At 37.4% G+C, this 18,343-nt stretch overlaps 1 protein-coding gene across 4 annotated transcripts; it reads right to left on the reverse strand.

Moving 5' to 3' along the window:
• Window positions 1–1,288: 1,288 nt before the first annotated feature.
• Window positions 1,289–17,694, reverse strand: SERBP1 (SERPINE1 mRNA binding protein 1). Of its 4 annotated transcripts, none has more exons than XM_032631882.1 (8): window positions 17,253–17,694; window positions 13,300–13,450; window positions 12,662–12,802; window positions 12,460–12,531; window positions 11,749–11,823; window positions 8,874–9,051; window positions 5,114–5,287; window positions 1,289–3,530 (listed from the first exon to the last, which is right to left on the reverse strand). In XM_032631882.1, exons 1-8 carry the CDS (start codon window positions 17,563–17,565, stop codon window positions 3,474–3,476), a joined length of 1,161 nt encoding a protein of 386 aa, XP_032487773.1. In that variant the 5' UTR covers window positions 17,566–17,694; the 3' UTR covers window positions 1,289–3,473. The 4 variants fall into 4 exon arrangements, with proteins under 4 accessions (XP_032487773.1, XP_032487763.1, XP_032487755.1 ...); XM_032631872.1 differs by having other exon boundaries at window positions 12,460–12,549; window positions 17,253–17,677; XM_032631864.1 differs by having other exon boundaries at window positions 11,749–11,868; window positions 17,253–17,674.
• Between the last annotated feature and the right edge of the window lie 649 nt (window positions 17,695–18,343).

Here is an 18,343-nt window from a genome sequence, read left to right on the forward strand (position 1 = left end):
CTGAGAGAACATGTCATAGGTAAACCCAGGCCGAGCAAAATATCATTGAGCCCAAATTTCTGAAAGCTGCCACTTAACATACAGCTCAATGATAAAACCTGATAGTTTTACAATGTTTATAGATTATCTCACTATTTACTAGAACTGAAAATTTGACTAGGGATTTTACTGCCTTGTTACTACTGTAAAGCATTCTAGTCATCACGTTCTGGGCTTTCTCCAGTGAACCTGGAGATGTGGCTTTTAAGTGTTCCGACTCCCTAAACATTTATTTACACGTTAATCTCAGCAGAATTACAAATCTCTGCATTAGAATCTATTTTCTAAGCATTTACTTATTTTCTTTACAAAGTAGAACTACAGGCATCTGAGAGCCTGAAAATTTGCTTTACCAATTACTTCAACGTTGGGATACAGATGTCCATTGGTATACCTGATATGATCTTACCTTAAAGTCAAAATCATTCCAGTTCTAGTAGCTCCACATTTCTAAGTTTTTATTTAGCCCTTTACTATTTGTTGATTCTTTCCATATTATGCTAGTGCTCTTAAAAATATATTTTAAAAATCCAATATACCGTATTCAGACTTTCTATGCAATTCCCTAACAGCATAACAAAATTCTTCTATTTCAGGACAACCATCTACAGCAATTCAAAAAATAACACAATCAAAATGAACACTTAATATTCTCCCTCCACACCCACACCAACAAGCCCCAAATGTATTTACAACTAGATATTATGTCCTGCCTCCACTTTTTAAATAAAACTGAGTAAACTTAGACATACAGTGCCTAGCAACACATGTTAAAATCTTTCATAACTCCGCACAGGTCTCAAAACATTTAATTATAAAAAAAGAGACCTCATCCCAATCATCAATGCAAACTGGAAACATGTTAATAAAAAATATAAGCTCTGGCATTATTTCCATTTAAAAGTATCAATATTTAGAACATTCTATCAGCCACCAAAAAACAAACGACCCCCCGACATTCAGTATGGTTAACCTTCACACTCAAAAACATGGTTTGCTAAAAAGAAATGCCAATTGTCTTGTCAGTCCTTGAAATTCATTTTATAAGAACTTTCTTATTATAATAATTAAAATAGGTATCCCTCCCAAATGTTGACAGCCTAGTTTAATAAACACCCCACATAAACAAAACCTAAGTTTAAGGAGGAAAAAAGAAATATGAGCATTACCCTTGGGGGTGCACACATAGTCAGAAAACACATGACGATAAATGGGCTCCTATTTGATTGTTTTTATGACTTTTAAGAAGTGAGCATGAAAATAAAATCTTTATTTTCAGTTATTACCCACCAATAAGAGAAAGTTAGGTTCACAGTTTTAGCTCTTGACACAAAGTGAACTAGGAGGCAAATTTACATCCATCAGATACAACTAATGGACCAACTTTTAAATTCCAAGCTATCTTGAAAGCTTGCAACATACCAGATATTGCTGTGTATTCTCTAGTGACAGAATGCCAGCAATGGCTGACAATGAATAGAACTTGTGATGGGTTTTTAATAGCAGTTTTTTTATATGTTGCTAGAAATCAGGAGGTTTATAACACATTCATGTCCAGAAATGTGTTAAGATACTTCTAAGTCTAAACACACTTATGTATGAGTGTGTTTAGGAGTGTGTATGTTGCAATCTCAAGAGGGGTAAAAGTCCATATGGACTAAATTAATACTTGCCTCTGGGTAGCAGGTATGTTTGTAAATATAAAATTATGTTAAACATTAGCACCAGTGCAGAACATGCTCAGCATCATAAGATCCAAAACACCAGCACAAGTTTATCCATCATTAAAAAAAAACAATTACCTCCTTCCTAAGATGTCAAACTAGTAGGTAACTAGGTTAATCAATCTAATCCCAATGAACAACACTTGTACTGTACAATTTCTCATTTAGAAGTATAGGGGAGAACTAATCAGCTAAACAGACATTTTATGATTTAAAGTCTTAAATCATAAAGTATTTTAAAAACTGGACATTACCATAGATAGAAAATTACTAATAGTGACAAAAAGATATTCAAAACTGTAAATAAAACCCCTTTCCTGTTTATCAATAAATGTTGCAGAAGACTTAAAAAAAAAAAAGGTCCTAGAAAGCCTGTTTGATTATTCTCTCCATGTATGTTTTAGTCAGTGGTGATGCTCTCGATCAAGAAATCCATTATTAACCTAATTTTCTAACGGAGGAAGAGGTAAAAGATACTTATCACTTTCTGTGGAATCTATCAACTTAAGACCAAAATGAATAGCAATATAGGAAATTCAGAAACAGTAAAATTTTTGGTATGTATTTCATGGATGGTGCTGCTGTTCCAACCTTATAAAGTAAAGCTGTCTGCTTTCCAAATTCCAAAAATTAACATACCCCCCCACCACTTACCATACTAACCAGTGCCCTTTGGTTTCTTTAGAACAAGGGTTGAAGGGTTGATTATGGATGTACAATTTTGATTTGGGACCTTTCACACATACAAATCATACTGAGCGGCCACTTACTTTACAGAGCAGTTTAAATATTACGCATTAGCCAAATTAACTTGTTCCACCCACCCTACTGGAGGAGGAAAAACCCAACACCCATAAAACTACTTCACTTGACAGTATGTGTCTATCAACAATAAGTAGCTTAAACAACTTTCACCAGTAAGGTGTCTAGATTGGTTTTTAAAACAGGAAAGTGACATATTTTAAAAGTAAATGTAATTAAAATTGTGAATCAATTATAAATTGAACCTAATGAACCATGCAGGAGCAAGGGTTAATAAACCAATGTGCTTTGAATTTGTTCAAGTACGGATATTTCTGTATATAAAGATCTAGCATATATAACAGCTATCATGAGAAGTGAAAAAAGACCTTATCCCCAGAAATAAAAATATTAAAACTAAGTTAAAATACATAAAGTAGTTAGTATTCCACACAGCATAAAATTTGACAATCAAAGTTTACATGTCTCAGTTGACCATGTGTGAAAATGCAAAGCAGGTATTAAAACTGCTATTATGTCCAATATTTAAAACCAGTTTGTAATAAGGGGAACATCTAAATCCTTAATTAAAAAACACAAATGAAGTGAAAGCTTTAAACTGGTATACACTGTTCACACCTATATTTCAAGTTTGGAAATGCATATTTGCAAGCAGCAATACAAAAGTATTCATGAAGAATGCATAATCTCTGAAAATTATGAAAACATCCCCGCTACCAATACATTTCCTAAATACAAAACTGACTACCATATTGTTACTTCTGTGTAGCAGGAGAAGTTCATTTTCAAAACAGATAAAATTCAGTCTTTAGGTGTGAATGGTATGAATGACAGTCTTTTTTTTTTTTTTTTTTTTTTTTTTAATTTCTTAGTCGTTTGGGATCCTTAAGCATGCAAGCCTCAAAGAGGAGGGTCCACAAGGAACCAGGGTTGTCTTATGGCATCCAGTTAAGCCAGAGCTGGGAATGCCTCTGGGTCATCCACATCAGGAGCAGAAGCACTTGACTGAAAAAGAAACAGAAGCAAAATTAAAGATTTTCAAATCTTATTAATGTATTTCCAGTGTCTACATTTAGACACAGAATTCTGAAAAAAACTTAGTCTTATTACAATAAGTAAAATATGTCAAAGCTTTTACTTTTGAAAGGCAAAATTATGGATCAGAATAGGACTACAGTTGGGGAGAGATTGGGATTGGCATATATACACTACTATATATAAAACAGATACCTAATAAGGACCTATATAGCACAGAAAACTCTACTCAATACTCTGTAATGACCTATATGGGAAAAGAATCTAAAAATGAGTGGATATATGTATAACTGATTCACTTTGCTGTACACCAGAAACTAACACAACATTGTAAACCAACTATACTCCAATTAAAAAAAAAAAAGAATAGGACTACAAATATTTGCAATAAGCCTTGTCCTAAATTTCTATCAAGATCTCAGAAAATTCCCTAGTAACAGCATGGGTTATTTTTCTAATAAATCACACAAGCAGATTCACACAAGGTAGGTATGTGGATTCTTACTCAGTTGTTCAGTATCCTTTTATTTTCCCCACTTGCTAAATAAGAATGGCAGCAATGTGACAGCAGGCTAAGAAACCAATTACAATTATTGAAGCAGCACATTCATGGCTATTTACAGTCAAAATACAAATTTTTACAATACAAAAAAGTATTGAAAAGATCCATATACAATGCCTTTAAAAAGAACCCATGTCACAGAAAGAAATAAAAAATCACTATTGTTATGGGTGACCATAAAATCTAGGATATTAAGTTACCACTATAATCAAACATTGGCAGACTCAATCAAGCAGATGGGTCCCCCAATTTGCGTATCAGGCGTTGAGAATTCAGGAGGACATTATGGTTGTTTCCTAGGTAGACCATAAGAGACAATAAACTAACCCAAGTTATCTCTAATATTTTAGTAACATCTAGTCATTAAAACCATGGACTTTGGCATCCAACAGATCATTTCAAATCTACCAATTACTAGGGCTTCTATCAACGTATTTCAGAAGAATTTGTTTTTTGTCACACTTAGTACAAGGCAATGGAGATTACAGAAAATAGGACACAAATGAATCCCAACTTACAGAACAGCTCTCTTGAACAAAAAACAATTAGTCAATGCCACAAAATTATACAAAGGAAACAAAGGTTTTATTAAGCTGAGCCCTAAAAAGCAGTGAAGATTTGTCAAGGCAAAGTAAGTATTTGGCATTTCAGGCAGACCTTACCAAAGGCCAAGAATTACCTTGGTTCCCTTCACCTGAATTTCATCTTCTGTAAAATGGTGGGGTTTTTGTTTGTTTTTGTTTTAGCACAGTACCATAACTGGCACCAGATAAGTACTCGATGAAGGGTGGTAAACTTAACTACTGGCAGCACTATTCAGTCACGTAAGTGGCTTTAAAAACAAAAAATATAACCTAAAATGCAATTTCTTAAAGGCATGCATGTCAACCTTTTTCTTCTTCGACTTATGTCCCCAAAAGGACCTAGGGCAGTGATATATGGAAAGAGGTCCTCGAATTACTTAAAAGGGTAAAAGAAGCCTTAAAACTACCTTGTCAGTCCTGATGCCACGGTTTGGACGTCCACCACGCCCACGGCCACCTCGTCCTCCCCTGCCACCACGTCCTGGGCGGCCAAGGTCTCCAAAATTGATCTCCAGCTGAGACGTTATATCATTTGCTGGCTTCCGGAAATGGTGATCCATAACCGAGTCTTCAGCATGAGCCTAAAAATTTAAGTGAAGGCCACTGGATGATTAATAGGAAAGTAATGTTGCACACTTCTAAATGAGTTTTCTCCTAAAAAGACCAAAAATCCAACCTGCTCTTTGTGTGAAAAAATATAGAAACACCTCTACAGGTAATAAGTAAGCTTTGGGATCAGCTACAGTAATCTAGGAGGAATAATTCCTTTCACTTTTCTCTATTTCATGTTCCCTTAACTTTAAATTATAGATGATATTAGCAAGTCTTGATTAGAGATATAATCACAACTATTCAAGTGGCTGGGCCCCATCTCACACCTACTGAATCATCATCTTTAGCAGTGAAGTATGAATAAGTACATTTAAAATATGCCCTTCAGATTAGCATTCCAATGTGAACCTCTGAGGGAGACTTGGATAGATGGTATATATTTCTATTAGAGACATTATTGAATATTTAAATTTTAAAGAGAACTTTTGCTCTATACTCTTCCAACTATGACCTGGGAAAGAAATTATATATAAACTTCTCAAAATGCTTTTCTGTTCATATTTAACTATGTGTTCTTCCATATAAATTGGAGAACTACAAATTCAAGTGAAACACAACTTTACATAAGAAAGGAACCTTGAAAAGCTGTGCCCAAATAAAACCATGCCTTAAATTTACCACAGGAACCTTCTTAAAAATGAAGTCATCGTATTTGGGAAACCCAGGATCCTAAGCTACATAATGGACTCTGCAAAAAAAAGGCCAGAGAATTTTACACTGCTTAATGTCTGATCTCTTTTGTATGCTTGCGGTGAATGGGTTTTAATCTTCTAGTTAGAAACTTCTCATACTAATTTAAAGTATGTTTTGATTTTTCTAAATACACATATAATCCTCTTTTCTGAAGAGATATTTCACTCTTTCTAAATAGCTTGTAATATTACAACTGTTAATAATTACCTTTTAAGTACAAATAAATTTTGTATTTTTACACAGATTTTCATTCCTTTAATCATCGAATACCCAAATTAAATGTCATCCCTTTAGGTTAACTTTAAAGGCAACAGAAGATTCTTTTTAAAATATTATAAAGGAGCATAAAACACAGATGCAAACCCACAAAAATCACTAGCAAATTAAAGTCAATGATATATACTAAGTCTCTGATTTTAAACGTTAGCTATTGCAATGATATCAATTTATCAATTAAAAGCATTTATAGGTTTCCAGAGCACAGAAGCAAAAAAACTTAAGTTGATATACTACTGAAAACATCTTGAAGGTTTTACTATAATAAAGAGGAAGTCTGGATGTTCAGGTTACATCCCCAACCTTCAAGTTAACTAGTAGGATAAATTTTTTACAAAGTTTTTTTTCTAGAGCACTGTATGACAATGAGGAAATAAGAGCTCTGGTCTCAGCTGTCAATAATTCAGTTCTCCATTTCTCAAAGTTTCTTTCTTTCCCTAACTACTTCATATTTGTTGTGAAGATGAAGATAAAAGAGAAAGAGTACTTAAAGCACTGTATACAACAAACTTGAAGACCTATCATACCGATCTTCCTCAAATTACAATGGTGTTGCATCCTGATAAAACCTGAATATCTTTAAATCCAAAATACATTTAATACACCTAACTGACCAAACATCACAGTTTGGCCTAGCCTACCTTAAATGTGCTCAGGACATTTACATTAGCCTATAGTTGAGCAAAATCATCTAACACAAAACCACAAAGCCTATTTTATAATAAACTGTTAAATATCTCACATAATTTATTAAATGCAGTATTGAAAGTGAAAAACAGAATGGTTTTAAGTGTATCAGTTGTTTACCCTCATAATCAGGAGGCTGACTGGGAACTGCAGCTCGCTGCCGCTGCCCAGCATCACAAAAGAGTAGCGAGCACTGCATATTCAGCCTGGGAGATCTAAATTCAAAATTTGAACTATGGTTTCTACTATATGTGCATTGTTCTCACACCATTTTAAAATCAAAAAACCAAAAAGTTCTAAGTTGGGATCAATCTGTATTCAAATGATAAGGCCATATATGCCCGTAAGGCTGGATTTCATGTACATACACCACAAAGGCAGCATAACTATAAGGGTCCAAACATACAAAAGTGGCTTGATAATGAAAATGTCCTGATTTCAAGATTACTCACCACCAATTTCACATTTTATAATTTTCTAAAATTTCTAATTATATACATCACCTTGTGTAATAGTTATTTCTTAAAAGCTCAATGTAAAATAATACTTAAAGCTGGGACACCTAACCTGATGTCTAAAAAATGCATGAAGAGGCTTCAGGGTATTAATGATACTGATACAATATATCAAAACATTTTATATCTATGTCCTATTCTGGAGAAAAGTTCCATCGGGACCCCAAAATGGTCATGAATAATTATCTCCAAGGTGCCAAAGTATACCTCTTTCACATTAACCTGAACAGTTTAATAATTAGTTCAAATGAACAATCTCCCCGAAGTGAACTTCCATGGTTCTTTAAATAAAGAATTCTCTTTGTTTTACACAGATACACAAAACAACTTTGTCTGCAAGAACTACAAAAAAATAACCAAAAGCATTCTAATGAAGGAAGATGTTTTTTTTTCCCTACAGGAATTGACAATATCCTCATTTATACTACCTTCATGAAGTCAATGTTTAAAAAATCATCTCCAGGGCTTCCCTGGTGGCGCGGTGGTTGAGAGTCCGCCTGCCGATGCAGGGGACACGGGTTCGTGCCCCGGTCCAGGAAGATCCCACATGCCGCGGAGCGGCTGGGCCTGTGAGCCATGGCCGCTGGGCCTGCACGTCCGGAGCCTGTGCTCCGCAAGGGGAGAGGCCACAACAGTGAGAGGCCCGCGTACCGCAAAAAAAAAACCAAAAACAAACAGCAACAAAAAAAGTTTAAAAAAAAAAATCATCTCCAAACCTCTATTTTATTTAAAAGTATTTCCAAGTTTATTTCACAGCTATTTTTTTGTTTAGAAAATTAAAATGTGGATTTTATTGAATCTTTTTATTACAGGTTGCCTTCATAACATTTCAATTTAACTTTGTGACTAAAATCTCATACTTACACAAACCCTAAAAGGATACAGCAGTGAGATTTTCCTCTAAGAATGTGCCCCAAGGCTTAAATAGAAGCTACCAAATCAAAAGCCACACACGTTTTTCTCAAATATTTTCATTAGTTTCCTTGTTTCCTAAGGAAAGGAAACTCATAAATTAATTCTCTGGTCTTTACAAGACATCACTCCTCAGTAAAGAAGGATAATACCATTTACTAAAGATTCCTGGATATTATATATGGCATACGCAGACAGTTTCCCACATAAAAATGCAAGCCACCTAACCTAATACAAGTCTTAATGACTCCCAGTTAAGATTTTTTAAAATATTACACAAATTTGAAAGAATAATTTCTTAGACTATATGATAATGCAGTTTATTTTCCTCTTGGGGCAATTTATCTGCCTCAAATAATCCTATGTAAAACTTTTTATAAACAGATTACCCATGTGAAATTTTAACATAAAAATTGTTAAATGCAATTCAAGCCATCTGAACATTTTCAAACACCACAAAACTTCATTTTACCTCTTCACTCTTTGACTTATGAAGAACAAATCCCTTCTTCCACTGCCCATCAGCACCTTCATTTGGTTTTCGGATATTAAATTCTACTTTTGCCCGGTCCTTATTTTGAATAGCCTTCCATTCATCCAAAGTCATTTCTTTTGGGCCTTCTTCCTTTACTTCTTCAACTTCATTCTCCCTGTGTGAAAATGTTTTAAGTTTTACATGCGGTAAGGGGGCTTATAAAATCATATAACTTACAATTATAAGTAAGGAAGTTAACCTTGGCTGGTTGGTAATCTTCTAGATTACCCAAGGACAGGAGAATCAGTTTTCTTTGTAACCCAGTGGCTAACATGTGACTTGGCAGAGACCAGGAATCCAATGTTTGAATTATTGAAAGCGTGGATAACTAAGGAACATACAATTCATCTTCATAAACTCTTAAATGATCATCTATCAGTAACACAATCTTGAATTGGCTATATCAAACCTAGAACACATTTTTTAAAACCATACTACTGTTTTTAAAACTTACACTATGTGATTAAAATCATTAACCTAACTTCTCCTAAAACACATTTTTAAATTTCCATAATTTTTCACAATACAAAATTTATAACATATATGAAGGTAATCATCTAGGACATCCATAAGCAACCAAGTTTCATATTCTAGAATATAAAAGAACTGTTCCCCTATCCTTTAACACTTAAGGCAAATCTTTAATTTCTACAGATCTTAATGTTATATACTCCAACTTTCAAACGAATCGGTATATGAAAAGGAGACTACAGTTTCACTAGTAATGGAAGTTTCTACAAAATACTGGTTTCAATGCTTAACACCAAATTAGTTATTTCTAAATATAATTCTCAGGCTATAACTATTACATATTATCCCTTTCCCTTTTTACAGAAACAAAGCATGGGCCTAGGAATCCACTATTTAATCTCAATTTCCAATTGTCACCAAACAAGTTGTTTGCTATTTTGGGAGCACTGCTTTCCAAAGATAGCAGGTGATTCAGTTAGCCTTGCTCAAATATCTCCTGTCTGTGCTACTACTCTTTACTGTTTGACAAATCCCATCTTAAAACTTCCCAGACCAAGCTTACACTGAATTGATGAGATCTAGACTGTAAAGTCCAACCTTGTCAGTTAACATATCAGAAAACTAAAGACTGAAAAAAGGTCCTAGGCTACGCCTAAGTTGTACCACAGCCAAGAAAAGAACTCAGCATACCTTTATCATGTCATGAAACCATGACACCTACCGTCAAGGGTAGGATTGTAAGGATCAAATGAGACAAAACAGAAGCTCTAGAACTATACATAAGGAAGCTAATCAAATTCAGCCAAAGCTGTTTCTTAAATTTACACCTGCATATGCAAGACATAATACTATGTTCAGATTCTCCCCTATTCTGGAGTAAGACTGTTCTAATGTCATCATCATGGTCTTTTGACCCAATACCCCCTTTTTAGTCCTGGGAACTGAGCTAAGGATTTGCTGCCAATACCCTATCAATAACATCCTTTCCTTCTGGTAAACAGTTATAATCTTGTCAGATTACTCTTTTTTTTGCAGGGGGTGGGTGGTTCGTGGGCCTCTCACTGTTGTGGCCTCTCCCGTTGCGGAGCACAGGCTCCGGACACACAGGCTCAGCAGCCATGGCTCACGGGCCCAGCTGCTCCGCGGCATGTGGTATCCTCCTGGACCGGGGCATGAACCCGTGTCCCCTGCATCGGCAGGCGGACTCTCAACCACTGCGCCACCAGGGAAGCCCCCCAGATTACTCTTAATCTTAAAGTGAGTTAAACATGAACTCTTCATTAAGGGAACAACATTTATGTTGAGTTTTGTAAAGTACTTAATGTTACGTAAGGTTCATCTGTCTCACCTATCACAATTTCATTGTTTACCACACAAAATTAAGACTCCATAGTTTCATATAAATTAATTTATATTACCAAGTTCTACACATCACTTAACACCATGTATTTTTATCTACTCTCTCCAATAGTAAATTATTATTCCTTATTCAAACAAATCCACAAAATATGATTTTCCAATCATTAATAGTGGTTCACTGTAAGAACAACTCCTTCTGGAGAAAAAGAAAAGTTTAGAAAAGCATTGCCTCCCTAAATGATTTGAATATGCCCTGATTAAGAATTACTGACCTAAATAATCTGTAATGCAAGACTTTAAACCACATACCGAAAGAAATGCCTGGCATATAACTTCTGCTTGTATTGATGGAAACCAGAGGAAGGCATTAAATTATTTCTACTAGCATAACGTGAGTCTTTAAAACTCTCGCCCACCCTTGAACAAACAATTTCAAAACCATCTTCTAGTGAACTGACAACATATTCTGGTGTTGCTCTCCTCACACATTTTAAAACAAGCCATTAATGCTATGTTCCAAATTCTATGTTGATGGAAAAAAAAACTTCAAGGAGATGGAGAAACTAATTTTAAAATGGTCATGTTTTCTCATTTTAAACTGTATTAGAATAAAATTTGTATAGTTACATAGAGTCCAAAGTACTTTGAACTATGAGTTCCAAATATTTCTCAGGTTAAAACGGCTATTTTTGTGCTTAGGGTTAACAGGATTTACTAAAATACATATCTTCCCTATCTTTTTAAGATAACAATGGTAACTTCAAATAGAAATAACCACTGCTATTTGTCAAACCATTAGAGCCCAACATATACATTTGTAAACCACTCCTCTAAACACTATTTGAGGGAATGGAGTACAATAAAGTCTCTCCTTTTAAAAAGCAAATAGATAATAGCATTAAGCCTACAGGTTGTTTTCTTTTTAAACTCCAAACATTTCAATGCTCGAGCATTACCGCTACCGTACACACAAATCACTTACTTATTTTCAGTGTCCGCAACTGGATGTTCTTCACCTTCAGGTGTTTCCTCAGTCACATTTGATTGCTCCAAGTCACTGCAATTATAAGATATTGGTTTCTGAATGTATTTGGGGGACTCTCTAAGGAAAGAAAGAAAAAAAAGGCATCTAGGTCCATGTACATGTAGCTGAAAGTCTTCACAGAAATATTTTAAAATTCTCACATTCCCAAAGTCTTTTCCTACTAAATTTACTCCCCAGTAGACCACTAAGAGAAAATAATTTAAAAATGTATACTGATCCAAGTTATAGCTCAAGTACATTACTCAAAAAGTAGTATGACAGCAGTTAGTTCTAAAATAAAGCCTTACTGGCTTTTCAAATTTTTGTCATCACCAAAGGGGTCAATAGCTAGAATAAGAACTATTAAATAAGAAACATACAATAACATAATACCCAAATAACCTCAAAATAGGATTTCAATAAAAGCTATATATCCATATTAAAAGAAAAATTAATATATATTTTTGAAACGTAGAAAAACTGGTCATTTGATACATTATAATCCAAACATACCCAAAAAAGCATTCATTATCTTGTAAGGAAGTAGCTCTGAGATAAGAGCATCCATCCTTGTCCCAGGGACAAGTAAAAATTTAACGGGCAGACCTCTAGTAAGGTATAAGATCAATTTTATTAGAAGTATTTATTTAAAAAAACCAGAATACCAACGTTAATTCATCTTTGACAGTTCCCCAGTTGTGAGATCCGCTACCTCCACGCTTGTCCTCATGCTTCAGGCCACTGTAATGTGAAAAAGAACTAACAAAACTGAGTTAACATAATACTCTTTAGTTCTAGAAATTCAAATTTTGTTTTATTAAAGAAGTAGCTTCAAATATAAAAGTATAATAAAAACCAATATAAGACTTACGATCTATCACTTCCACTATGCCTATCAAATTCACGTTTGCCACGAGAGTCAAAGCCATCTCCCCGGCCCATTCCTCGTCCACGACCTCCTCGACCTCTTCCAAGACCACCACGGCCTCGGATAGGCCGGTCAATAATCGGTCTGTAACAAATAAAAAAATATTATATACTTCTAAGGTTTCTGGTAAAAGGAAGAAGGGAAATTCAAAGGCTCAAAGATGCAGGAACATATTTACTGGCTCATATCCCAAAGGAAATCAAAACTAGGAAACTCCCCAACGTAAGAAAATTACTTTGACATTCTCTAAAACTTTACTACTAATGCATATACTTCTTCCTTGTTACTCATTTCACATTATAATCTAGTAAAACTGCTATTCACCAATATACATAAAAACTAAAATAAACACACGTAACCTTCATAACTGAAGTGTTTCATTACAAGAAATCTAAGTTTGAATACTAAAAACTGTTACGAAAATGTCCTAAGAACAACAACACACACACTTAGACGTTTCGCTAGAAAAACTGATAAAATTAACTAGCCACACTGCTTCCTGGCAATTATGCTCAATTTATCTGTGTTAAGATGTCTCTCTATAATTGACAAAACATGAAGAGATTAAGAAACAATCTTGCCTATCAACTGAAAATTCTCCTCCTTCACCCTTTTCTTCAAGTGGTTTTTCAAATCGTCTTTCACGAGGTGGTCGCCTTTCTGGTCTCCTATCAATTATCTTCCCTTCACCCTGAAGTTGCTGATCAGGTCTTCTTCCAACGCGTCTTATTCCTAAAATGATTTTAAAAAAACCACGTAAGCAAATTATTTTTTGCAACACAAAAAACTAGGCCTAGGCTGTTAAAAGAAAAAAAAAATTTACTCTTTAAGTCCATTAACTAGCACTTCCCACTGAAAAAGGCTAACACTGGGCATCTCTAAAGTGTAACAAGGTACTTCAGAAAAATTCCTATTTAAATAAACTTGTTTCAAACTTCCATTCAGTTTGCCAAATCACTTTTTTCCCCTAAAGCATTCTCTATAACTGACCTGGAAGTCATTTGGGTAGCCATTATTTCTCTCACTTTTCAAGATGCCAGTCTCTTAATTTAAAATTCTAAATTTAAAGAAATTTTAAGCAAATGATACATTTTGGTTTTAAAGATACCAAAGATAACAACATTAGCCATTCATAAATAATAACCAAGCAAACCAACACAATCACCAGGTAAAGACCCCCCAAAAAACCCGTGAAGACATTATTTTATTTTATATAATCTGGAGGGGGAAAAAAGAACACAGTAAAAAGACTGATGATTCTATGTAATTACAAAACTGAAAGGAAAACAAATGGCATTTAAGATTACATCTCTGATGGATAACAAGGTCTTACTGTAGAACACGGGGAACTATTGATATATTCAATATCCTGTGATAAACCATAACGGAAAAGAATATATTAGAAAAAAGAATGTATATATGTATAATCGATGAATCATTTCACTGTACAGCAGAAATTGACACATTGTAAATCAACTATACTTCAATAAAAAATGTTTAAAAAATTTTCTCTATAGTTGAAAATAGCTATTTAACAGCAAAAAAGTACCATTTTCCTCTCCTGTTGCAGTCTACATACATATATATGTATACATATACATACATACCACACCTAACTTTTAAAACATACTGTTATGCAACCAACAGGAAATAGTCCACTTATTTATTATTATGGAGATTTTTTGGTTTGCCCTTTCAAGTATCTTCGTTTCCAAAGAATCTTTAAAAACCACATACACAAAAGGACCCCTTTTAAGCAAGACACAGAAATAGAAACTTGTGAAACTAAGTGATGGCTGAAGCATTTACTGATTTCCCCCTTCATTCATTACTTTTTTCCTGTTAGTGTCAGAGGCCAAAAAGGCAACCAATATGCATTACTGGTAGCCTTAAAGATAATAAGTAGATTGATGGTTAAATTCATGACTAAGATTTTAGGTATGCTCTAATTCCCAAACCACAATTTCTGACAAAGTCAAAAAGCACCTGAGGAATTGGTTTCGCAAGAAATTAAGTTGGTTCACTCTGGTTCTTTCTAAGAAAGTTTAACACCACCAGGATGCCCCCAATTGTTCAGCTGCTGGTAGCCAAAGTCAAACGGTAAATGTCAAACTCTTCAGTGAAATTTTAAGGTCCATTCCATATACTCTCAGGACAGACCAGAAATCTTAGATCTTACACCAAGGCATTTTAAATAAATTTCATCAGAGGTAGTGTATTAGGGTGGAGCTATGGAACCAGTCCTTGTAATATCCAAGCCACACACCCAAATGAACAATGGCTTGCTTCCCCACCCCAATATCCAGTATCAGGCTTACAGAATCTACAACACTTACAAATAAATCCACCCAATGACTGACATTTAAAAATGCAAGCGTCTCTTGATTTTCACTAGATTCCAGGCTTCTAACATTAAAAAAACAAATGAGTAGATGGTGTCAATTCTCAAGTTCCTCAAATGGCCAAAAGACAAACTACAAAATTCAAAGAATATAAACATCAAACACACATCTAAGGCAAGTCTAGGATCGTGCCAGGACCTCTATTCAAAGGCAAGGAACACATGATCAGGTTAACAATCAATCCCATGACAAGAGGCAGGGACTTTGTTTACAGGTCTATCCTTCCCCAATGCCCAGAATTGACTGCTAAGAGGTAAGGCTCAAAACGATTTTTTTTCATTCAATATTTTTATAGGCTTGTGTTTTATGCAATTTAAGGTTAAGTGTGCTCTGAAATGCTGACCTAAGGAAAATGTTGATAGGTAATAATGGAAGTTTTCCCAAGGAAAGACTACTGAATGTTGAACTCAATCCTGGTCATATATTTATGAAATAAATTTTTAACTTTGTAATTTAAAATACTAGGTTCCCGCTAAGAGCTTATTTCAAAAATGGGCTTTCTGATCAAAACATATGAGGGGTTTAAACCATGCTTTATGTTTCAAAAATTCAAAAGGGGTGAACACACTTCAGATTCCATTTTTTCACGTACTTTCTTTGGATTAGTGTGATGAAGGAGGTAAACTTGAGCAGTTTAAATAAATACACAAACCAGTGTTCCTTAACATAGAAATTAGATTTATTACATTGTGCTACAGATTGCTATAAAACTTAGCTGAATGAATATTTAGCCTAAACGATGTATATACATGCTTTCTAATACCCCAACTCGTGCTTCCCTCCCCAACCTGTAATTTTAATACAACTGTTTTATTTACCACCTAGGTTCTTCACCCCAAGCCTCACAAAGCTCTCTCTGTATTTTCTAAAAATTCTAAACCAAAACCTAACACAATTGTTTTGATTTTTTTAATTTAAATTAGTTGAATGTTATCAAATTCGATTAAAGCTAATGAGAACTCCTTTCAGAAGCACGTGGCAAAATTTCAATTTTCAACACATAAAGGAAACCTTCAAGCTTCAAAGCTTAAGTCCTACACCTACTTACTACGGATCGTGTACACTTTTTCTAATCCCCCACTGTTTTGCTTTTTCATCCATCACAAAAGACAAACCAGTAACGAGTGAGAGAGCAAAAACCAAGTTCAAGACAATCCTGCGAAGTTTACAGTGACCTGGAAGCAACTACTACCCGCCAATGAAATCCTGACCATGCTTCACGCACATGGTGAGAAAAAGCTGCACTCCAAAGGGCTCTGCAGCAGCTAACGCTGTGACAGCCTCGGCACTCTTTGCACCACGAGGCCCAGGCCAGGCCACGCCACGCCACGCCACATGTAACACTGCATGCGGGGGGTCCGGCCGGAGAAAAAGATCGTGACCCGAGGACGAGCTTCAGGATTTCCTGCCATCACCAATCTTCATTCAGAATTCCCGCTTCTGCTCAATCCAGGGTGGCCAAATTTCTCTCCCTCCCAACAGCCTGACGCACTCCAGCAAGTTATTAAGTTTGCAATAGTTGTGCGGGCGAGGGGGTAACGATAAAGCACAGGGAGCACCTAAAAGGGCACCTTGCTCCACAACATCCGATAGGCTCGAACGTAGGGGGGGGCGTAGGTGGAAACTCCGACCCCCAGCTTTTCTCGGGGGTACCCCACGCCACCCTGGGACAAGACGGCAGGGCAGGAGCCTAAAAAACACAACCGCACCTCAGAGCGGCGGGCTGAGAGAAAGCTCTGAGCAGGAAGAAGCCGCGGAAGCCCCGCCATCCCGTTAACAACAAACGCTCCGAAAAGGAGCTCCCTTCCCCGAACCTCGGCCCATGCGCTCGCCCGCCAAGGAATCCGGCGGGAAGACAACAGCCTCCCAGGATCCCGACCACGCTCCTCCGCTCAGAACCTGAGGCGGGAAGGGGTGGCTCCAGGATCCTTGCAGGTGGCGGTTTGAACTTGTGGCTACCACGCTCCCAGCACCTTCGCAGGACCTGGCTTTCATCAGGCGGGGGTAACGCGAAGAAATCGGCGGCCAAGTCTCCCGCGGACCCTCGGAGCTCCAGAAGCCGGTGGTAGCCGCCAGTCCCCTCGCTCCTTCCCTCCATCCCGGGTCTCCCCCACCTTCCACCACAGCTTTACCTTCTTTCTTAAGCGCCACGGGCGGCTGCGTCTCCTCCTTCTTGTCAACCACGCCGACGTTGGGGGGCAGCGGGTTCTTGCGGTCTTTCTGGGACTCTTTACGCAGCTGTTTGCCCGCCGCGTTGGAGTTTGTCTGGGCTGCGGCCTGAGCTGCGCTCTTGGCCCCAGGGCCCCCAACGCCGCCCCCGCCGGCTTCTTTTTTCTTGTTCTCTGCTGCCTTCAACACCTCGAAGGGGTCCGATTCGTCGTCAAATAACTGGTCGAATCGGTTGGTGACCACGCAGCCGAAGCCTTCTTGTAAGTGCCCAGGCATGATGGTGGCTCGGCGGCGCGTTCCTCCACGGATTGCAGCGGGCCGCGCCGAGCCAAGAGCGCCTGCTTCAGCTCTTCCCACAAGATGGCCGGGCCGAGAGAGGGGGGCCGTCTTCTCTTCCGGCGCCAGGCACACATCCGGGAGCGGCCAGCGCCGCGCGGTACCATGGGGTGTGTAGGCCGAAGTCGCCTCTCCCGAGGCGGCTCCCAGCGTTAGGACTACAATTCCCAGAACACACGGCGCGACAACTCTTCGCGCGCGCCTCAGAGGCGGGACCTCACCGAGGGAGTGGAGCAGCAAGCAGAGGGAGGAGAAGAGTGGTGGTGGGCGGAGCCCTGCCACCTGCTCTCGCCACCCTTAAACTCTCCGGGTCTCGAGCTGCGCTGAAAACAGGAAAACGTGACGGCTTGTTTTGCTCGGGAAAGTTCTGAGCCTTCGGTTTTACGTCCCGCCTCTGGCCCAGAGCTAACTTTCCCCACCTGTCCGGGAGGTCAAGGTGACTACCAGTCTTACAAGTGGAGACTCACAAACTTCCAGGGCTGGCGGGTTGCTGAGGTGCCGCACTTGCCTCACGAAGGCAGGACCCGCTCTGTGTCAAGTCCCTAGCTGATCGGTTGCTGGAGTCGCCCTCCTGCAGCCCCAATAATGAAGTGAGGCTCTTCTGTTTAATATGAGGCGGAATACGCTTCCTCTCGCGGGGACTGAACTCGAGCAGCAGAATCAACCCAAAAGACAAGTTGAACTATCATATGTGAGTGTTGCGCTCTTTTCTTGTGTG

The sequence above is a fragment of the Phocoena sinus genome, chromosome 1 (assembly GCF_008692025.1).
Source record: "Phocoena sinus isolate mPhoSin1 chromosome 1, mPhoSin1.pri, whole genome shotgun sequence".
NCBI lineage: Eukaryota > Metazoa > Chordata > Mammalia > Artiodactyla > Phocoenidae > Phocoena > Phocoena sinus.

What these genes read in the sequence shown, in the direction of transcription:
- SERBP1 (XM_032631853.1), bottom strand. Translation starts at nt 17,565, where the DNA reads ATGCCTGGGCACTTACAAGAAGGCTTCGGCTGCGTGGTCACCAACCGA. An exon ending in CATAGTGGAAGTGATAGATC is followed by an intron (nt 12,550 to 12,661) that starts GTAAGTCTTATA and finishes CAGTTTTGTTAG; the next exon opens with TTCTTTTTCACATTACAGTG. An exon ending in ACTGTCAAAGATGAATTAAC is followed by an intron (nt 11,869 to 12,459) that starts GTTGGTATTCTG and finishes TTCTTTCCTTAG; the next exon opens with AGAGTCCCCCAAATACATTC.